The 23,787-nt window shown below is 40.9% G+C and overlaps 1 protein-coding gene and 1 pseudogene across 1 annotated transcript; one reads left to right on the forward strand and one right to left on the reverse strand.

The window, feature by feature from the left end:
* The first annotated feature begins 1,695 nt into the window (after window positions 1–1,695).
* Window positions 1,696–7,531, forward strand: LOC129016849 (UV excision repair protein RAD23 homolog B-like; annotated as a pseudogene).
* A 13,589-nt stretch (window positions 7,532–21,120) lies between these two features.
* LOC129018079 (olfactory receptor 1E1) lies at window positions 21,121–22,424 on the reverse strand. The gene has a single exon (XM_054459268.1). The coding sequence runs from the start codon at window positions 22,422–22,424 to the stop codon at window positions 21,483–21,485; it is 942 nt and encodes a 313-aa protein (XP_054315243.1). The 3' UTR covers window positions 21,121–21,482.
* Window positions 22,425–23,787: the final 1,363 nt, after the last annotated feature.

Consider the following 23,787-nt stretch of genomic DNA (forward strand, 5'->3'; position numbering starts at 1 on the left):
TTCCTGATCAAAGCTCAGAATAAAATAAAAAGCTGCTTCTTTAACAAAATGTGTTAGAGTCAGCCAAGGCTGTATCTTATCCTCTCTCTGGATGAGAACATTCTTTAATTCTCTACGTGGCAATCAAATGGAAATTATAGGACCCGTAGATAATCCTATTAAAAGATTTTGCTCTCCCTTTATTCTTTATCAACTAGAATACCAAGTATAATGTACACTGCTCCCAGCCAGGATTCTTCAACGCTTCAAACAGCTCCAGTGCCTGAGTTCAGACTCAGCAGTGGGTTGCTTGCCCTGGACCTACCGTCTAAGTCTCTGCTAGCAGCACTGAATGACTGCTGGCAATGGAACAGGTTGTTCTCCTATTTATTTATTTATTTAGAGGCAGGGTCTTGCTCTGTCACCCAGGCTGGAGTGCAATGATACAATCTCAGCTCACTGCAACCTCCGCCTCTCAGGTTCAAGCGATTCTTTTGTCTCAGCCTCATGAGTAGCTGGAATTATAGGCATGTGCCACCACACTGGGCTAATTTTTTATATTTTTAGTAGAGACAGGGTTTCACCATGTTGGCCAGACTGGTCTCAAACTCCTGGCCTCAGGAATTATAAGCGTGAGCCACTGCACCTGGCCTGTTCTGTTTTTAACAGCTTCACTCAGGACAGGTCATAGAGACATCTCAACAGCCTTTCCTTTTTTCTTGATTAGGACACTGATAGGACAAATCAGCAAGCAAGGATTAATTCTTTTTTCTTTTTCTTTTCTTTTCTTTTTTTTTTTTGAGACGGAGTCTTACTCTGTCGCCCAGGCTGGAGGGCAGTGGCATGATCTCAGCTCACTGCAACCTCTGCTTCCCGGGTTCAAGCGATTCTCCTGCCTCAGCCTCCTGAGTAGCTGGGACTACAGACACCTGCCACCACGCCCAGCTAATTTTTGTATTTTTAGTAGAGACGGGGTTTCACCATGTTGGTCAGGATGGTCTCGATCTCTTGACCTCGAGATCCATCTGCCTTAGCCTCCCAAAGTGCTGGGATTATGGGCGTGAGCCACTGTGCCTGGCCAAGCAAGCATTATTTCTAAACCAGAGACTTTGAACAGGGATTTGCAATTACTTCACAGTCTTCTGCCTCATAAATATGAAGCCTATTTCTTGGAAAAGGTTTAGAGACAGTGGTGTCCTTGCTTAAGCACAATAGTTGGTCAATTCTGACTGATTTAAGAACCACAATTCTTAAATTGGGTGTCTCAGGCCCTAAGAAGGGCATTTTTCTGAGAATTTCCCAAAATATATAATTTAAAAATTATAAAGAGTCAACATCACATGTAATAGTGAAAATTTTAAACTATCAAAATTTTGATGGGGGTGGAGTTGGTGAGATGTTGGTCAAAAGGTGCAAAATTTCAGATCGTATTCCTCCTATCTAGGAGGAATAAATTTAAGAGATTTATCATACAAAATGGTGACTGTAGTTAACAATATATTGTATTCTTGAAAAATACTAAAAGAGTAGATGTAAAGTGTTCTTACCACAAAAAAATGATAACTATGTGAGGTAGTGTATATGTTAATTAGCTAGATTTGGTCATTCTGCAGCATATACGTCCTTTAAAGTATCATGTGCATGATCAATACATACAATTTTATCTCTCAATTCGAAAAAAATGCATCAGAAAAAATAATTTTGGAAGCAATCAAAATGGAGAATGTTAATCAAAAGCAGCATTGTCCGCTAGTAATAAAATGTAAGTCACAAATGTGAGTCCCATAAGTAATTTTAAATTTTCAATAATCACATTTTAAAAGGTAGAAAGAGCCAGGCACACACCTGTAGTCCCAGCTGCTCAGGAGACTGAGGGAAGAGGATTGCTTGAGCCCAAGAGTTCAAAGCTGTAGCACACCATGATCACGTGTGTGAATAGCCACTGAACTCCAACCTTGGCAGCATAGCAAGACACCATCTCTAAAAATATTAAATGTCTTTTTCCTTTCTTTTTAGAAGCAGATGAAATTAATGTTAATAACTTTATGTGGTATAAATACACCACGGAATATTACTTAGCCATAGCATAGGATGAAATAATGGCCTTCGCAGAAACTTGGCTGGAGCTGGAGGCCGTTACTCTAAGTGAAGTAACTCAGGAATGGAAAAACAAGTATTGTATGTTCTCACTTTAAGTGGGAGCTAAGCCATGAGGATGCAAAGGCGTAAGAATAATAATGGACTCTGGGGACTCCAGGGTGAAGGATGGGATGGGGGTTGTTAAGAATAAAAAGTTCCTAGTTACTCTTCACAGTTTCTCTTTGTAAAGAACAGTAAGTGTTTAAAATAATAGTTCCTCCTAAAACTTCCTTCAAGTTTTCGTTTTTTCGTTGCTTGCTTTTTATGTTACATACCAATGAATCTTTTATTTTACTGATGACTTTCTGTTATACCCCAGATAGCTGTTGTAAATAGAAAGGGAATGAGTATATCCTATGTCCTTGTACTTTAACCAGGACCTAAGTTGTTTGTTCTAGTCACCAGTCTGCCTAGACATGCCTGGACATGCCCAGACATGTTCCAGCTTGCAGCCTATGCCTCTTCCTTATTTGGAAATGTTATTGTCATCCTAGCTTTCCATAAGCAATCCCCCTTCCCTTCTGTGTTCCCCATTGCACCTTTACCTATTTAGGAAAGTCTTAAGTTTTTAGCCAATTGGGATCAGTCTAGATTGTGTGGTCCAGCTCCAGCCAATGGAGACAGGACACAGCAGTAGGGACCCAATGCATCAGGTATAAGAATCCCTTCTTTCCTTTGTTTGGTGTGCTCTCGTGGCAATCTGGCTTGCGAGCAGCACCCTTCTGCAGAAATAAAATTGCCTTGCTGAGAAATCCTTTGTTTGAGTGCTCGTGTTCTTTGCGACTCCAAGCTTTCATTTCCAACAGGGTGACGGATAAAAAAACTACATATTGAGTATTGTGTACGCTGCTGGTGACGGGTGCACCAAAATCTCAGAAATCACTAAAGAACCTATCCATGTAACCAAAAACCACCTATACCTCAAAACCTATTGAAATTTAAAATAATAATTTTTTTTAAAAATGACATTTTATTTAAGTGAATATATAAAAATATTTCAACAAATAACCAATATTTAAAATTATTAATGCTATAGTGTACATCTGTTTTTCATGCTGTCTTCAAAACCCAGTATGTTTTTTATACTCACAGCACATCTCCGTTTGAACTAGCCTCTTTCAAGTGCTCAACAGCCACATGTGGCTACTATGTTAGCCAGCACAGATGTCCAGCAGATCTAAGGTACAGCTTCTCCATGGCCTATTCTGTATCCAGTTTAAATGAAATGTAAACATTTTAAAGGGAGTAGCAGGGCTGAAAAATGGAAACTAGTAAGCTGGTGGCTCTCGCCTGTAGTGGTGGCTCCCAGCACTTTGGAAGGCCGAGGTGGGCGGGTCACCTGAGGTCAGGAGTTCGAGACCAGCTTGGCCAACATGGCAAAACCCCATCTCTACTAAAAATACAAAAATTAGCTGGGCATGGTGGCAGGTGTCTGTAATCCCAGCTACTTGGGAGGCTGAGGCACAAGAATCGCTTGAACCCAGGAGGTGGAGGTTGCAGTGAGCCAAGATTGTGCCATTGCACTCCAGCCTGGGTGACAGAGCAAGACTCTGTCTCAAAAAGAAAAGAAAATAAATGAGTGCCATTAGCATGCCAAGTTTTGAGAAATTTCTGGATCACATGAAGCCAATGGGAATCAGATTGAGGAAAAGTTAATCAGGGTAATTGGCACACAACACAAGCAAAGGAGAGGCCTCCCTAGAAAATGAATGGCCCATTTTCCCCAGAAGCGCTAGAATGCCCTCCAAACCAGAAAACAAAAATAGATGGTGTGGCCCAGGCCCTGGCTGGAGAAGAGGCCACTGGGCTGGGTGAATGTGACAAGCCCCCACCCCCACCACCTTCCTTCAAAGAGCACGAGAAGTGTGGGTGACCCTGAGGCCCCGCCAGGCCCCAGACCCCACCCAGCAGCCCCACAGACAAGCTGGCAGCAGCACTAGGCAGGTCACACTGAAGACCCTCCAGCAGCAGACCTTCCAGATAGACATCAACCCTGAGGAGAGGGTGAAAGCACTGAATCTGAAAAAGGGAAAGATGCCTTTCCTATAGCAGGTCAAAATTAATTTAGATAGGCAAAATGCTCAGTGATGACACTGCTCTCAGAGAATATAAGATTGATCAGAAAAACGTTGTGGTGGTTACAGTGACAAAACCCAAAGCAGTGTCAACACCAGCACCAGCTAAAACTCAGCAATCCACACCTGCCACCACTATGCATTACTTATTTCCTCCACTGTGCACTACTTCCTCCACTATGCACCACTTCCTCTGCTGTGCAGTACTTCCTCCACTATGCACCACTTCCTCTGCTGTGCAGTACTTCCTCCACTATGCACCACTTCCTCCACTGTGCAGTACTTCCTCCACTATGTGTTACTTCCCCCACTGTGCACTACTTCCCCCACTGTGCAGTACTTCCTCCACTGTGCATTACTTCCTCCACTATGCACCACTTCCTCCACTGTGCACTACTTCCTCCACTATGCATTACTTCCTCCATTGTTCATTACTTCCCCCACTGTGCATTACTTCCCCCACTATGTGTTACTTCCCCCACTGTACACTACTTCCCCCACTGTACATTACTTCCCCCACTATGCACTACTTCCTCCACTGTGCACCACTTCCCCCACTGTGCATTACTTCCTCCACTATGTGTTACTTCCCCCACTGTGCACTACTTCCTCCACTGTGCACCACTTCCCCCACTGTGCACCACTTCCCCCACTGTGCAGTACTTCCTCCACTATGCACCACTTCCTCCACTGTGCAGTACTTCCTCCACTATGTGTTACTTCCCCCACTGTGCACCACTTCCCCCGCTGTGCATTACTTCCTCCACTGTGCACCACTTCCTCCACTGTGCAGTACTTCCTCCATTGTGCATTACTTCCCCCACTGTGCACTACTTCCCCCACTGTGCAGCACTTCCTCCACTATGTGTTACTTCCCCCACTGTGCAGTACTTCCCCCACTGTGCAGTACTTCCTCCACTATGTGTTACTTCCCCCACTGTGCACTACTTCCCCCACTGTGCAGTACTTCCTCCACTATGTGTTACTTCCCCCGCTGTGCATTACTTCCCCCACTGTGCAGTACTTCCCCCACTGTGCAGTACTTCCTCCACTGTGCACCACTTCCCCCGCTGTGCATTACTTCCTCCGCTGTGCATTACTCCCTCCACTGTGCACCACTTCCTCCGCTGTGCATTACTTCCTCCGCTGTGCATTACTTCCTCCGCTGTGCAGTGCTTCCTCTGCTGTGCACCACTTCCCCCACTATGCACCACTTCCTCCACAGTACAGTACTTCTCCCACTGTGCACTATTTCCCCCACTGTGCACTACTTCCCACTTCCTCCGCTGTGCATTATTCCTCCACATCAACAACTGTGGCTCAGGGTCCACCCTGTCCCTGCTTTGTTTCCCAGTTCCACACATGCGTCCATCACTCCAGCATCAGCAACAGCATCTTCTGAACCTGCACCTGCTAATGCAACTAAACAAGAGAAAGCTGCAGAAAAGCCAGCAGAGAGGCCAGTGGCCACTAGCCCAACATCAGCTGACAGGACATCAGAAGATTCTTTTCATCAAACCCTTCTGAAGGTGCGACACGTGCACCTGTGACAGGTCAGTCTTAGGAGAATACGGTAACTGTAATCATGTCAATGGGCATGAAGGACAGAAAGTAATTGCAGCCCTGAGAGCCAGATTCAACAATGGAGACCAATGGAGAATCCCTGAAGATGGAGAAAGTCAGGCTATGGTTGACCCCCCTCAAGCAGCTAGTACCAGGTCTCCTCAGTCTTCATCAGTGGCTGCAGCTGCAGCAACTATGACAGCTACGACTACGCCCCCTGGAATTCTTACAGAATCAGCCTCAGTTTCAGGACACACCCTGGAATTTTTACAGAATCAGCCTCAGTTTCAACAGATGAGACAAATTATTCAACAGAACCCTTCCCTGCCTCCATCATGACTACAACAGATAGGTCCAGAAAATCCTTAATTACCGCAGCAAATTAGCCAACACCAGGAGCATTGTATTCAGATGTTAAACGAACCAGTTCAAGAAGCTGGTGTTCAGCACTTTGGGAGGCTGAGGCGGGCAGATCACTTGAGGTCAAGAGTTCGAGACCAGACTGGCCAACATGATGAAACCCCATCTCTACTAAAAATAAATACAAAAATTAGCCAAAACCTGGAGCATTTTATTCAGATGTTAAATGAACCAGGTCAAGAAGTGGGTGTTCACTTCTACACTGCTGGTGGGAATGTAAACTAATACAGCTGCTACAGAAAACAGTGTGGGGATTCCTTAAAGAACTAAAAATAGAACTACCATTTGATCCAGCAATCCCACTACTGGGTGTCTTACCTAGAGGAAAAGAAGTCATTATTCGAAAAAGATACTTGCACACGCATGTTTATAGCAGCACAATTCACTATTACAAAATCGTGGAATTTTGCAGAGCCGTAAAAAGGAATGAATTAGTATTTGCGGTGACCTGGATGAGATTAGAGACTATTATTCTTTTTTTTTTTTTTTTGAGATGGAGTCTTGCTGTCGCCCAGCCTGGAGTGCAGTGGCGCAATCTCGGCTCACTGCAGGCTCCGCCTCCCGGGGGTTCACACCATTCTCCTGCCTCAGCCTCCTGAGTAGCTGGGACTACAGGCGCCCGCCACCTCGCCCGGCTAATTTTTTGTATTTTTAGTAGAGACGGGGTTTCACTGTGTTAGCCAGGATGGTCTTGATCTCCTGACCTCGTGATCCGCCCGCCTCGGCCTCCCAAAGTGCTCGGATTACAGGCGTGAGCCACCGCGCCCAGCCAATTTGAGACTATTGTTCTAAAGGAAATAACTCAGGAATGGAAAACCAAACATCGTATGTTCTCACTCATAAGTAGGAGCTAAACTATGAGGATGCAAAGGCATAAGAATGATACCATGGACTTTGGGGACTCAGGGGAAAGTGGGGGCGGGGGGTGCCAGGGATAAAAGACTACAAATAAGGTGCACTGTATACTGCTCGGGTGATGAGTGCACCAGAATCTCACAAATCACCACTAAAGAACTTACTCATGTAACGAAGTACCACCTGTAACCCAATAACTTATGGAAAAATTAAAATAATAAAAAAATTTTAAAATAAATTAAAAATAAAATTCCTTTCATTAAAAACAAAGAAGTCGGTGTTCCAGGAGGAAGAGGTGGCAGTGGCAGTGGAGGAATTGCAGAACCTGCAAGGGTCACGTGAACTACATTCAAGTAATGTGTCGGGAAAAAGAAGCTAGAGAAAGGTTAAGGGCGTTAGGATTTCCTGAAGGATTTATGACACAAGCATATTTTGCTTGTGAGAAGAATGAGAGTTTTGCAGCCAATTGTCTTCTACAGCAGAACTTTGACGAAGACTGAAAGGGACTTTTCTATATCTCACACTTCACACCAGTCCGTTACACTCACTTGTCCACTGGATTGTCTTGGATGAGTTGGGCTCATATCCACAATACTTGGTATAAGGAGGTAGATTGTTGAGGGTGGGGAAGGATGGATGTAGGATACAGGGCAGGGATAAATACACCGCATGTCTCTTCAGTTAGCAGATACCACAGCTCCACACAGGGTGTAAAATATTACACAACCAAAAATCAGTTTTTTCAGGACTGTATTTCTTCTGTAAAACAGCAGGTAATTTCTCCTAGGTTTCAGTCTTTTTAGTGTACCAGACCCAGAAATGTAGTGTAATGCCCTGCTTTATATTTCTTTGACTTAACATTGGTTTCAGAAAGAATCTTAGCTATCTAGAATTTACAGTCTCTGTTTCATGGCAGCGCTGGATAATGGCTTTGTGAAATTAAAAAAAAAAATTGTAGCAACTCTAAACAGAAATGCCAAATTATTGATAGTTAATTGTTGCCGCTTCAAAAATAAGTATAAAATTAATGTGTAAGGAAGCCTATTCTTTCATGTTAACTACTTGGGGTGGGAGGGGAGAAAGGGAACCTTTTCTTAGAATAAAAATAATGACTGCTATTTTAAAATCTCTTGATCATTGAATGTGAGATCCTTCTAACATGACTTGAAAAGCTGTGTGAGTATAGGCACAGTTATTTTTCTGTTTACATTTTTTGTTTGTTTGTTTGTTTTGGGGGAAAATTGGTAGGTGTCTAATTACTGTTTACTTCATTGTTATGTTGCAGGAAAAGTTTTTTTGGTTTTTGGTTTTTTTGGAGACACAGTCTTGCTCTGTCCCCAGGCTGGAGTGCAATGGTGCAATCTTGGCTCACTGCAACCTCCGCCTCCCAGGTTCAAGCGATTCTCCTGCCTCGGCCTCCTGAGTAGCTGGGACTACAGGTGAACGCCACCATGCCCAGCTAATTTTTGTATTTTCAGTAGAGATGGGGTTTCATCATGTTGGCCAGGATGATCAACATCGATCTCTTGACCTCGTGATCCACCGGCCTTGGCCTCCCAAATGCTGGGATTACAGATGTGAGCCACCGCACCCGGCCAGTGGGCGTTTTAAAACAACCATTGCATGCTTGCTTTTGATGTATCCATTTGTGAAATCAGCACTTTTGGGGCCGATGGAGAAATGCAGCATTCACTCTCCCTGTCACCTTCCCTTCCCCAACAGGAATATGTTGATCAGCAAGTCAGGAGTCAAACTGCTGCCTTTTTAAAAAACCCGCAAAATGATGATTCAGTTCAAAACTAATGCAAATGTTTCAAAACTGCATTTCTGATATTTGTAAATGTGTTTCTTTATGAGATAAGAATGTATTACCATTAAAGTCATTAGTATAATATTGCTTTCAAAAAACAGATGGTAGGCTAGGCGTGGTGGCTCACACCTATAATCCCAGTGCTTTGGGAGGTCGAGGCAGGTGGCTTACCTGAGGTCAGGAGTTTGAGACCAGCCTGGCCAATATGGTGAAACCCCATCTCTGCTAATAATACAAAAATTAGCCGGTCGTGGTGGCATGCGCCTGTAATCCCAACTACTTGGGAGGTTTAGACAGGAGAATCGCTTGAACCCAGGAGGTGGAGGATGCAATGAGCCAAGATTGCACCACTGCACTCCAGCCTGGGTGACAGAGCGAGACTCCATCTCAAAAAAAAAAAAAAGTTGGTAGACAAAACTATAATCAGCATCTTCTATTGCATTAGAAAGACTGGCGAAATCTTTTGGAAAGGGTGGGAGATGTGGCTGGAAGAGTACTTTGGAAAATACACAATCCAGATACCAAGATATCTCATGGCATATTAAAAGAAAAATCTTAATAGCAAAAAAATAAAAGTAAAGAAAAAGAAAAATTGAGCCATGGGGCCATCGGAGAGTGGAAGAGAGGCAAACGTTGACTCTGAGGACAGAAGCAGAATCTCATTTATGAAGATAGAAGTGCTTGATTAGTGCCTGATCCTAGACATCATCCCAGGAGTGCTTGGCCCATTAGGAAAACTGGAGCTTTTGCTGAGACAGGCACCTGATGAAGCCAACAGGGCCAGATACAGAGGGAAACAAAACTCTGGCAAAGGTCAGGTCATCATGTCCAATGCAGCAGCGAAGTCCCCTCATATGATCTTCCTATAACAGTGTTCCACTTTCACAGGGGCTATGGCTCTGCAAGTTCACCACTGGAGGCTGAGGGGATGGTGGACAAAGAAGTGGTGAGGAGTGAGCAAATCAAAAGGCCACCAGAACCCGGGGCACTCGGTGGCTCTCCTGAGTTGTCTCTCCACTGGCTTTACCTAGAGCAGGTGGCGGGCAAAATCCACACACCCACTAGTCACCTGCCTCCTTTTCACTGGTCTGCCTCTAGCACTCATACCCCAAAGAAAAGCCCCAGCATCTATCCACCCGGCCTAGCACGCTCCTTCAGCCACCTGCCTCTGGGCACGGTCTGCCCAGCCTAGCACGCTCCTTCAGCCACCTGCCTCTGGGCACGGTCCGCCCAGCCTAGCACGCTCCTTCAGCCACCTGCCTCTGGACATGGGAAAGGAGATTACCAGGCAAAACTGATCCAAGCCACATTACATGCCTGCCTCAGCCCGGGGGCCATCTAACCCCACAGGGGGCGTGCAAACTGCAGAATGGCAGGAAGGTTTGAGTTGCAGTAGAAATTCTCTCACCATCCACAGGCACTAAACCCTCCCAAAGCTATGGATCCAATTCTTGACACTGAAACTACTGGAAGAATGGCTCCTCCACTTTGATTCCCTTGTTACCTAGATTAATACTACCCCAACCACAGGAAAATCATGTCTTCTTTCCCTTTTAAGACTTCATGACCCAGGGGACATTGGTCAGGAAAATAAGAGTTAAAAGGGAATAGAATTGAAAAAGACGTTCTGGGGATATAAGGGGAAGCAGTCGAGATTGGGAGGAGTCCTGTATGGCATATGCAGTACTTCAGTGCTCAGTCCCTGGAGCCAGTTGGCCTGAGTTTACTTCACTCCACCCCAAGCAGCTTCATAACTTTGGCCAACACACTTACCCTCTCTTAGTCTGAATTCTCTCATCAGTCTAATGGGAATACGACAATACCTAGCTCATGTTACAGAAAGGAAAAAAATAAAATAACCCATGTTAAAGTAAAAAAACCTTACCATATAGTGAGACAAAGTGTGTTGTGGCATTTGTGATACTTACTACTGTCATCATTCAATTCCATGATGCGGATGTAATATGTTTCCAAGTACCCTTGCCCTGATCTATCCCCGACCCAATGAACCTGGCACCTTAGTGCCAATAAAGAAGGGGTGCAGGAGCTCTGTGGGATGGAAGAAGCTACTGACCCAGAGGGACAAATTTGAACCCAAACAGCAGGAATTTCCTCTCAAGGTATGAGTTGAATCTGTCCCTAAAGACATCAATATTAAAACAGCTCAATGGAAGGTGAGGAAAACTAACTTTATGAAAAGGAGCTCTCAGGATGATCTTTTACACTCTATGTACCTAGCCCCTAAGCAAAATATTCAGGATCCCAGAAAAGTCAAACTCCATCATCTACTGGCCTGTCACGCTGGAAAATTGCTTAACTTTTCCAACCTTACACTCCATCTTCAGTGACTCTTACACACCTTGCAGAATTCTGGGTTTTGAATGATTGATATTTGCAAAGTATAAAGTACTCTACAAATGTACAATTAATTAGTTGCTAGTAACAGCTCTGGTGATACCCAATTACCTTTAGAGATAGGAATCACTGTTGACAGTGGAAAACAATGATGATGATGACTTCTAAGTCATCCTGCAAGCATTGCCCTACAGAATACTAACATCTGTAAAGGGGGATTTTAGAATAACTACCCCTTACGAACTCCCTCCCAGCTTCCCCTGCTCATCTGGGTGTGGCTCTGGAAACTTCTTCCTGTTTCCTGTGTCCACATTGTGCAATTCCAGCTCCCTGCCATTGTCTTCTGACTCCTTTCTTCTACAGTTTTGTGGCCCCTGGGATCCCTGGGTCCCAGAAAAACTTATTAGTAACAAACCAACAAATCCAGTACTTGCTTCCTGTTTATCCCTGCACTTTTCTGAGCCACATATCTGAATAAGCTATGCCCAGAGACAGAATTCTGGGTTCACCCCAAATGTGACATTCCCAAGAATGCTTTCTCTGACCCACACTAATATCCCCTTTCTCTATCTTATGCAGTATATGGCAAATTAAAACAGTTATCAGAATCAAATATTGTAGCACTTAATCACCACTGTCTTACGTCATCCAGTGATTACTTCCCTATATACAGACCTTCTTTCCTTGGCTGGACTTTAAGCTCCATGATAGCAGGTAATGTGTTGATTGATTCACATAGGAATTACTTTATCATTAGTTCACTAGAGCATTCCTTAGAGAAATATTTGCTAAGTAATTACATGTGCAAGGGACGCTAAGTAATTACATGTGCAAGGGACTGAGTCATGTGCTGTGGGAAAAAGGATGGCCAAGGTAGGCATGGTTCCTGGCCTCAGGAAGCTTACAGTCTAGCTGGCAAAGATGACTACCAAACAAGCCACTAGTAAGTGTCACAAATGTTATCAGAGAAGAAATAAAGGATGCAATGAAACCACATATCAAGGACAACTAACCTTATTCAGAGGGTCAGGGAAGACAGTTTTAAAATGATGTTTAAGCAGAACTTAAGGAGTTTTGCAAGAAAAGGGAATGAAAGTATCTAGAGAGAGGAAATGGCATATAGAAAAGCCCTGAGGTAAGAGAGAGCTTGGAGGTTTCTCAGAGCAAAGGAAGTTCAGCGTGGCTAAGGTGTAGTGGGTGTGCTGGGAGGAAGGCAGAAAATGAGAATGGAGTGGGGAGTTCAGTGATAAAGCTGGAGAGCAGGCAGTCATGTCTTGAAGGGCCATGTAAGTCAAAGTAAGATGCTGGCATTTTACGTAGGTAGCAATGAGAAATCACTGAGGCATTTTAAGTGGATAAGACATTAGAAGATATACCTAATGCTAAATGATGAGTTAATGGGTGCAGCACACCAACATGGCACATGTATACATATGTAACAAACCTGCACGTTGTGCACATGTACCCTAAAACTTAAAGTATAATAATAATAATTAAAAAGACATGTAATCAAGTTTGCATTTTTAGAAAAATCTCCATGGCTGTTGTATGAAGAATGGATTGAAGGCATTCAAGACCACAGGTAGGGGGCCATTTGGAAGAGTTCTGCAGATATCTGGAGGAATGTTGAAGTGACAGTGGCCTAAATTTCAATAGTGGCCATGGAGATATAGAAGGGAACAGGTTTAGAAATTATTAGGAATTAAAATTCAGAAATTGGGGATGGTCTAGGTACAGGGAGTGAAGAAAAGGAGTCAAGCATACTTGTGTTGGTACTGTTCCATCTGGCTGTATATATTTCCATCATTCTATTGTATTCCAGTTTACTCATTCTCTATTTCACACTCTTTAATAATAAACTGCCCTGGAATAAATAGTCTCTAATCAACCTTGCACATGACTCTAGCCAATTTCTACCAATTCCCAGAAGTGAAATTTCTGTGTTGTAAGGTGCTATGAAATCAAATCCAACAGCATAATAAAAGAATAATATACTGTAACTAAATGGCATTTATTCCAGGAATGCAAGGGTGACTTAATATGAAAATCAATTAATGTCATTTACATTAGGTATTTCTCCACCAATATGGCACATGTATACATATGTAACAAACCTGCATGTTGTGCACATGTATCCTAGAACTTAAAGTATAATAAAAAAAAGAAAAAAGACAGAAGACACACATTACTAATATCAAAAGATATTAATGAAACGAAGGGGGAAAAAAACCTCATTTTTATCTCAACGGATACAGAGAAAGCATTAGACAAATCCAACACCCTTTCATGATAAAAACACATAGCACTCTAGGAATGGAAGAGGAATTTCTTCAAAATGGTGAAGGGCTTCTACGGAAAACCCAAAGCTAACTTCATACTCAATGATGAAAGACTGAAAAAATTTCCCTTAAGTTCAAGAACAAGACAAGGATGCCCACTTTCACCACTGTTATTCAACATAGTATTGGAAGTTCTAGCTAGAGCGATTAGGCAAGAAAAAATTAACAGACATCCAAATCGAAAACGTAGAAGTAAAACTATGTCTATTCACAGAGGTCATGATCCCATGTATTTAAAATCTCATATAATGAAAAACTATTAAAACCAGTAAATTAATTCAGCAGATTTGTAGAGTACAAGACCAACACAGAAAATCAGTTGAATTTTTGTACACTAGCAATGAACAACATGAAAAGGAGATTAAGAAAATAATTCCATTTACAATAGCATCTAAATGAATAAAATACGTATAAACTAACCAAGGAGGTGCAAACTTGTACACTGAAAACTATAAAACACTACTGAAAGAAATTTAAATCTTAAATGAATAAAAATAAATATCCTGTTTATGGCTTGGAAGATTTAATATTCTTAAGATAACAATGCTACCCAAAGTGACTTACGGATTCAATGCAATCCCTATCAAAATCCCAATGGTCTTTTCTGCAGAAATGAAAAGGCTGATCCAAAAATGCATATGAAAATTCAAGGGACCTTGAACAACCAAAACAATCTTGAAAAAAAAGAGCAAATTTGGAGGGCTCACTTCCCAATTCCAAAACATACTACAAAGCTATAGTAATCAAAACTGACATGAGGATACACATATAGGTCAGTGGAATAGAATTGAGAATCCAAAAATAAACTCAGGTATATATGGTCAATTGATTTTTCTACAAGGCTGCCAAGATCATCAATGGGGAAAGAATAGTCTCTTCAACAAATGATGCTGGTACAACTGGATGTCCACATGCAAAAGAATAAAATTGGACCCTTACTTCACACTCTGTACAAAAATTAACTCGAAATGAATCAAAGACTTAAATGTAAGGATTAAAACTATAAAACTCTTAGGTAAGTCTTCATGACTTTGGATTTGGCAACGGTTCCTTGGATATCACACCAAAAGCATAAGCAATAGAAGAAATAGATGAATTTAACATTTTTGTACATCAAGGGACACCATCAGGAAGGTCAAAAGACAACCCACAAATGGAGGAAAATATTTGCAAATCATATTTCTGGTATGTAGAATGTATTTTTAAAAACCGTTATAATTTAACAACAAAAAAGCAAACAACCTGGTTTTTTAAATGAGCAAAGGACTTCAACAGACATTTCCCCAAAGAAGATGTACAAATGGCCAAGTACATGAAAAGATTCTCAATATCATTAGCCACCAACTAGGGACATTAAAATATTTCAGGAAAGCTTTTAAAATAGCTAATCACTCACTAGCATGGGTATAATTTTTTAAATGACAAATAACAAGTATTGGTAAGAATGTGGAGAAATTGGAGCCCTGGTACATTGTTAGTGGGAAAGTAAAATGATACAGCTGCTATGGAAAGCTATTTTGGCAAAATGAGTTATAGATGAGAAAACAGATGTCCACAAATTTTATACCTAGCTAAGTCATCCTTCAGGTATATAAATACATATGCAAAAGAACAATCTAAAATATGTGAAAATTCAATAAATATAAAATGGATGTACTAGTCCTTTAAAAATGACTTGATGCAATGCAACCAACCAAGGAATTAGTCAAAATTAAAAACTCAAGAATTTAAAACTCATAATATTAAAAAGATGGTATGTAAAAATTTATTTAACAATAATAAAGAAAAATATGTGTTATGGTAATAAATGCAGACAGCATGCTTTATCTTTTAATAACAAAGTTGAATTTAAGGCAAACAGCATTACAGAGACCAAAATTCACTACTATAATAAAGGAAATAAAAAGATTGTTTTAGGGTAAGGCCAGGTTGGAAAAGACAATATAGGTATAAAAAATATATCAGGAAAAAATGATATGACAGAGATAGAATGATTTTAACATTTTAGTAAGAATAAGTTAAGAAGGAGACATATGGATCAATAGAACAGAATAGAATCCAGAAACAGAACCAACCATCTTGAGTTAATTTTTGTATATGGTGTAAGGAAGGGGTCCAGTTTTAATCTTCCACATTTGGCTAGCCAGTTATCCCAGCACCATTTATTGGATAGGGAATTCTTTCACCATTGCTTGTTTTTGACAGCTTTGTTGAAGATCATATAGTTGTAGGTATGCAATCTTATTTCTGGGTTCTGGGTTCTCTTCTATTGCTCTACGTGTCTGTTTTTGTACCAGTACCACGCTGTTTTGGTTACTGTACCCCTGTTGTATAGTTTGAAGTGATGCCTCCAGCTTTGCTCTTTTTGCTTAAGATTGCCTTGACTATTTGGGCTCTTTTTTGGCTCCATATGAATTTTAAAATCGTTTTCTCTAGTTCTGTGAAGAATGTCAATGTTTAGTTTAGTTTATAGGAATAACACTGAATCTATAAATTGCTTTGGGCAATATAGCCATTTTAATAATATTTATTCTTCCTATCCCTGAACATGGAAGTTTTTTCCACTCATTTGTGTCATCTCTGATTTCTCTGAGCAGTGGTTTGTAGTTCTCCTTGTAAAGACCATTCGCCTCCCTAGTTAGCTGTATTCATAGATATTGTATTCTTTTTGTGGCAGTTGTGAATGGGAGTGGATTCCTGACTTGGGTCTCTGCTTGACTGTCGTTGGTGTATAGGAGAACGCCTGGACACACATAGAGAGGAGCAACACACACTGGGGACTATTGGAAGGTAGAGGATGGGAGGAGGGAGACGATCAGGAAAAATAACTAATGGGTACTAGGCTTAATATCTTGGAGATGAAATAATCTGTACAACAAACCCCCATGATACAAGTTTACCTGTGTAACAAACCTGCACATGTACCCCTGAACTTAAAAGTTAAAAAAAATAGATCCGACTATATATGGTCAATTGACTTTCTACAAGTTACCCAGAAAATTAAATAGGGAAAAGGATAGCATTTTTCAACAATTCATGGTCTAAAACTGGATACATCCCCAAAACTATCAAAAGTGAAAGAATGAACAAATCATGGTATCTTTATACAATGGAATACTACTCAGTAATAAAAAAGTCACTGATCTACACAATTACATGATGAAATCTACAAAACATTATGCAGAGCTGAAGTAGCCAGATACAAAGAATACATACTAAATGATTCCACTTATGTGAAGTTCAAAGCAGGCAAATCTAATTTGTAGTGATATAAATCAGATAGATAAAAATCAGATTAGTGGCAGGAAGAGCTTAATTGCAACGGTTCACATTGAATTATGAAGTGATGGAGTTATTCTAGATTTGGATTGGGGTAGAGGTTACATGATATAAAAGTCCCCTATTCCCACATCCTTGCTATTACCATAGGTCAATCATTTCTAAATTTTCCAAGTATGTGGTCATTCAATAATCCCTTATTGTTTTTCAAGGGTTTTTTGTTTGTTTGTTTGTTTGTTTTGTTTTGTTGTGCTTTGCTTTGTTTTGTTTTGTTTTTGTTTTTGTTTTTGAGACAAAGTCTCACTGCAATGCCCAGGCTGGAGTGCAGTGGCACTATCTCAGCTCACTGCAACCTCCGCCTCCTGGGTTCAAGCAATTTTCTTGCCTCAGCCTTTTGAGTAGCTGGGATTATAGGTGCGTGCCACCACACCCAGCTAATTTTTGTATTTTTAGTAGACACAGGGTTTCACTATATTGGCCAGGCTTGTCTTGAACTCCTGACCACGAGTGATCCGTCCATCTCAGCGTCCCAAAGTGCTGGGATTACAGGTGTGAGTTACTGCACCCAGCCTTTTTCAAGTTTTTTTCCTGGTTAACACTAAAGCTGAACATCTTCTTATACTGTTTATTCTTTATGAATTTTCTGTTAATATTCTTTGTACATTTTTATTCAGTTGTGTTTTATTTTTATTAGATTATAGGAGCTCTTTGTATATTTAAAATTTCAATCTTGTGTTTATTAGACATGTTATAGCCTGTTACTTCTTTTTCAAATTTCCGTTATCTTTTGTCCCAGAAAACTTTCCTATTTCTTTCTGGTCAAATATGTCAACCTTTTTATACAGCTTCTAAGTTTTGCATAAATTATAAATATTATTTTATATTAGAGTATTTTTATAGATTGTAATTTAAGTTTAGCTTTTTAAGGCACCTAAAATATAATTTACTTGTACTGTAAAAATTTCATTTAATATTTTCCCATGTCAATTCCCTGGTAGTATATCCCTTCTCCCACTGATTTTCTTAATCACAAAATAAATCCTCTGAGTTTTGCATAAATTATAAGTATTTTTTATATTAGAGTATTTTTATAGACTGTAGTTTAAGTTTAGCTTTTTAAGCCATCTAAAATATAATTTACTTGTACTGTAAAAATTTCATTTAATATTTTCCCATGTCAATTTCTCTGGTAGTATATCCCTTCTCCCATTGATTTTCTTAATCACAAAATAAATCCTCACATACACAGGACTATTTTTAATGTTCTTTTCACTCAATTGATCTTTTTTGTCAATTCCTGAATAAATACATACTGTTTTAATTATTGGGTTTTTTCAAGTATGTATTGATACTTGGTAGAAAAAGAACGAATTTATGGTTCCTATGTTTCAAATATTTCTTACAAATTTTACCTATTTTGTCTTTCAAGAGAACTTGAGAATAAACTTGTCCATCTCCACAAAAATAATTCCACTGGGAATTTTATTTGGATTGCATTGAATGTATTTGAGTAGAGTTGCTTTTGTAAAAGTACTGAGGCTTCAAAACATATTAAATGGTACAGTTTTAATTAGACTGATTTTATTGCATAAAAATTAATCTTTAAAAAACTGTTAAAACTGAGGTACCCTTTCCAGAGTCATTATATATGTTCATTTCTTGTAGTATCTTTTATATCTTTTATTAAATTTTTAAAGGTTTCTTCCTTAGTTCTTGTACTTACTTTTACTTGCTATTAAGAATTAAATCCATTTTTTATTGATTTTTAAATTGGGTTTTTCTGGCATAAAGGAAAGTGATTTAAAGATCAATCTTTTTTCTTGCCTCTAATACCTCTGATGTATTATGCACTGAGAATTTAGAGTGTATGCATTACAAAAATTGGTGTTACCCTAATGACCATATGGAGATTAATAAAGTATTTCAGGAAATATTAAATGAAAAAGGTGAAATTCAAAGTGGTATACATACACATATAGAAGTGGTTGGTCAGGTAGCTGGATGGGGGGAGACATCATAAACACCAATATGGGATCAATGACAAAGAGGAGACTTGGATGGAACATGAAAAGTTTAATGCTGTGCGTGTTGAAACTGAACTGCCCATACAGCCTCAAGAGGAGGTATCTATTAGGCAGATAAAAAGAACAGTTGGAAGTTCTGGAGAAAGGCTGGGCTTCAGATAGAGCTGTGGAGGTCGGCAGAACATACAGGGGGATGAAAGTGATGGGCTTGGATCCCATCACTTAGAGGGCACAACTAAAAATACAAATTGAGTGGGGCGCAGTGGCTCACGCCTGTAATCCCAGCACTTTGGGAGGCCGAGGTGGGCAGATCACTTAAGGTCAGGAGTTCGAGACCACCCTGGTCAACATGGTGAAACTCCATCTCTACTAAAAATATATAAATTAGCTGGGTGTGGAGCGGTGGAGCAGGAGTGGGGGGCGCCTGTGGTCCCAGCTACTCGGGAAGCTGAGGTGGGGGAATCGCGTGAGCCCAGGAGGCAGAGGTTGCAGTTACCCGAAATGATGCCATTGCACTCCAGCCTGGGCAACGGAGCGAGATTCATTTTTTAAAAATAATAATAATAATAATAATAAAGAATACAAATTGACCAATGTTGGAAACTTATGCCACAAGTGGAGTTAAGAGTTTTAAAAAGATTTATATTCCTTTGGGAATATACCCAATAATGGGATTGCTGGGTCAAATGGTATTTCTGGTTCTAGATCCTTGAGGAATCGCCACACTGTCTTCCACAATGGTTGAACTAATTCACACTCCCATGAATGGCTGCTCCCTTTCTTTCTAAAGTGAGAGAAAATGAGAACAAACTGCAGAATCAGATAGTCTGGAATTTTACATAAACTCAACAATTGACACACTGTGTGATGTAGAAAGTTGCCGAGCTACGTACTTTTCAGCATGTAACACAGTGTTAGCATCTTCTCTACTTCCTTGGATCTTTCATGGGGGTAAAATACAAACAGAAATATGAAGTTCTTTTGTAACATCCAAAATACCAAACAGAAGAGAGACATTCTTTTTATTTTATTTATTTTATTTTATTTTATTTTATTTTTGAGATGGAGTCTCGCTCTGTCACCCAGGCTCGAGTGCAGTGGCGCAATCTCGGCTCATTGCAAGCTCTGCCTCCCAGGTTCATGCCATTCTCCGGCCTCAGCCTCCCGAGTAGCTGGGACTACAGGTGCCCGCCACCACGCCTGGCTAATTTTTCATATTTTTAGTAGAGACAGGGTTTTACCATGTTAGCCAGGATGGTCTCAATCTCCTGACCTTGTGATCCACCTGCCTCGGCCTCCCAAAGTTCTGGGATTACAGGTGTGAGCCTCCCTGGCCAGAAGAGAGACTTTCTTTAAAACTGAGCTTTTTAAAATTTACCAGCAAGTAGCTTCCTTCCTGGTGAAATAAATTTTAGGACCTCAGGGTATTAGTTAATTCCAGGTAAAGACGAAATACACCATTGTAGTAAAAGTGTCAGAAAAATGTATTGAAGGTCAGGCCAGGTGAGAAAAGACTATGGAGATGTGAAAATAAATCAGGAGGAGGGAGAAGAGGTAAAATGATGTGAAAATTTGTGCAGGGAGAATATGTAGGAGACACTCAAAGGGCGGCTGGGAGGTTAAGCTGTTTAGATCTTATCTAGCACTAACCTAAGATTATAGAGCACTATTTAGAAATGATTCTATCCATGCACTTTGGGAGGCCTAGGTGAGCGGATCACAAGGTTAGGAGTTCAAGACCAGCCTGGCCAACATGGTGAAACCCCATCTCTAAAAATATAAAAATTAGCCCGACGTGGTGGCATTTGCCTATAATCCAAGCTACTCGGGAGGCTGAGGCAGGAGAATTGCTTGAACCCAGGAGGCGGGGGTTGCAGTGAGCCAGGATCGTGCCATTGCACTCCAGCCTGGGTGACAGAGCAAGACTCAGTCTCATAAATAAATAAATAAATAAAAATAAAATGATTCCACAAGCCAGGCACGGTGCCTCACTCCTGTAATCCCAGCATTTTGAAAGTCCAAGGTGGGAGGATCACTTGAGGCCAGGAATTCCAGACCAGCCTGAGAAACTTAGGGAGACCTCATCTCTACAAAAAAATCTTAAAAATTAGCTAGGCATAGTGGTGCATGCCTGTAGTCCTAGCTACTTGGGAGGCTGAGGCAGGAGAATCCCTTGAGTCCAGAAGGTTGAGGTTACAGTGAGCTACGATTGTGCCACTGCACTCCAGCCTGGGCAACAGAGTAAGACGCTGTGCAAAATAGAAAATAAAAATAAACAAAAAATTTAAAATTTTTTTTAATTAAACAAAAATGATTCTACAATCAAATCAAAATTCTGAGTAACATAACAAAATCCTGCGATAATTTAAGATTGTGGGGCATGAAGACCATTTAAAACAGTTGTTCTTAAACTATATTTTTCCAAGATCACCTTGGGAAGACAAACAGGAAGTCTTAGCCAGGTCACCAAGACCCTCTTCCCTAGTTCAACTACTCAGCTATACTTCATCTCCACTACATATTGAAAAATTATGTACAATGCCATTTCAACAAAAGGATGATAAGGAAATAATTTAGAATAATATTCCAATATTATTATCAATATGTTACTGGATAAACTATGTAATAGCTCCAAGTGTTATCATCAGAGAGAGAAGAAAGTTTTCTTCTGATGAATGACCCTTTCCAGGGCTCCCTTCATGTCTCTGTTCCTCAGGCTGTAGATGAAGGGGTTCAGCATGGGGGTCACCACAGTGTACATTACAGCCATGACAGTCTCCTTTAGAGTAGAATTATTAGCCGATGGGCATAAGTAGAGACCAATAACGGTCCCATAGAACAGGAACACCACAGAGAGGTGGGAGCCACAAGTAGAGAAGGCCTTGCAGATACTCTTAGAAGGGACCTTGAGGATGGAGGAGACAATTCGTGCATAGGACCCAAGGATGAGTAGGAATGGGATGACAAGAATGAGCCCTCCCATGATAAATATCACCAATTCATTAACTCGAGTGTCAGAGCAGGACAGCTTCAGCAGAGCAGACATATCACAGAAAAAGTGGGGGATCACATTGTCTGCACAAAAACACAACCTGGCCATGAGTAAAGTGTGTAACATGGCATGGAAGGTGGTCAGCACCCAGGACAGCGCCACCAGGGAGAGAGAGAGCATGGGGCTCATGATGGCGGTGTAGTGCAGGGGGAAGCAGATGGCCACATAGCGGTCATAGGCCATGGCCACCAGGAGGAAGCTCTCCAGGTCTCCAAATAACAGGAGGAAGTACATTTGGGTCAGGCAGTCTGCATAGGGGATGGATGGGTCCTGGTTCTGCATGTTCTGTAACAACTTGGGAATGGTCACGGAAGAGAAGCAGAGGTCAGAGAAGGACAAGTTGCTGAGAAACAAATACATAGGCGTGTGGAGATGGGAGTCCAGTCGAATGAGGACAATGATGAGGAGGTTCCCCAGGAGGGTGGTAAGATACATGGCCAAGAACAGGGCATAGCACAGGTTTTGCTGCTCTGGCTGGATGGGCAGGCCCAGGAGCAGGAACTCTGAGATGCTGGTTTGATTTTGTCCCATCATGCTCTGTCTCCAGTATCTTTAGTGGAAAAACAACAGTATCCTTTAAAATCTGAATTTTAAAATGGAGATATTTCTGTGACACTTGGTCTGCTGAGTGTTCTGCGAAAATTACTTAACTGACATTATAATAATTATCATCTCTATACCACAAATATCTATAATTAGAATCTCTATAATCAGAAATGACTTAACTTTATCTTTTTTCTCTTCATTTATCTTTAACATGTAACAATATTCCATCCTTTCTAAAATACTCATCTATTTACTTCTGAAACATAAAATGTGTTGGTTTCTGTCTTACCTGCCTGACCAGTAACTGCAGTTGGCTCCTCCTCTGTCAGTATCTTACATGTTGATATTCCTCAGGGATTTTTCTAAACTTCATTTTTTTATAATTCTGCATAATGCCCAATAAAAACACATCTACTCCAATGGCTTTAATTGCCATTTGAAACTCAGGTGTAGGCTGGGCGCAGTAGCTCACACCTGTAATCCCAGCACTTTGGAAGGCTGAGGTGGGTGGATCACCTGAGGCTAGGGGTTTGAGACCAGCCCGGCCAACATGGTGAAACCTCGTCTCTACTAAAAATAAAAAAATTAGCCTGGTGTGGTGGTGGGCGCCTGTAATTCAGCTACTCACGAGGCTGAGGCAGGAGAATTGCTTGAACCTGGGAGGCAGAGGCTGCAGTGAGCCGAGTTCATGCCATTGTACTTCAACCTGGGTGACAGAGTAAGACTCTGTCAAAAAAAAAAAGAACATTGCGCACATGCACCCTAAAACCTAAAGTATAATAATAATAAAAAAAAAAGAAATTCAGGTGTTCAGGTGTAGCATTCTCTAGTATACAGAACTGGATATCCTGAGTCTCAATGATTAACATCCCTTGGATGGATCACAGGCATCTTTGGCTCGACAGATCCTAAATGACATTCTGATCTCACCCTGCTCCTCTTCTAACTCCATCCTCCTCCACTCCCTCATGTTTGGTGAATGGAATCCAGGCTCAAGTCAGAAACCTAAGGTTTGATTTCATTAATTCATTTCTCTCACAGTCAATATCCAATCTAGCAAGTCCTACAGATTCTGCACTTCATTCTCTTTCTAATTCATCCACTCCTTATCCCAACTACCACTACCCTAGACCAGGTGGAAATCTTGTATTACCTGGACTATTGAAACTGCTTCTCAATTCATCTTCCTGCCCCTGTGCTTCAACAACCTTCTCTTTCAACAATCTTCATTTACACTGTGGCATTCTGAGATGAAAATCTGATCATCCCTCTCTCGTGATTAAATAGTTCATGGATTATCATTGTTCTTAAGATAAAGGCAAAATTCCTTTCAAGAGCACAAAGGATGTTT

Source organism: Pongo pygmaeus, chromosome 19, assembly GCF_028885625.2.
Source record: "Pongo pygmaeus isolate AG05252 chromosome 19, NHGRI_mPonPyg2-v2.0_pri, whole genome shotgun sequence".
NCBI lineage: Eukaryota > Metazoa > Chordata > Mammalia > Primates > Hominidae > Pongo > Pongo pygmaeus.

Coding starts and splice junctions, on each gene's coding strand:
- LOC129018079 (XM_054459268.1), bottom strand. CDS start 22,424: ATGATGGGACAAAATCAAACCAGCATCTCAGAGTTCCTGCTCCTGGGC.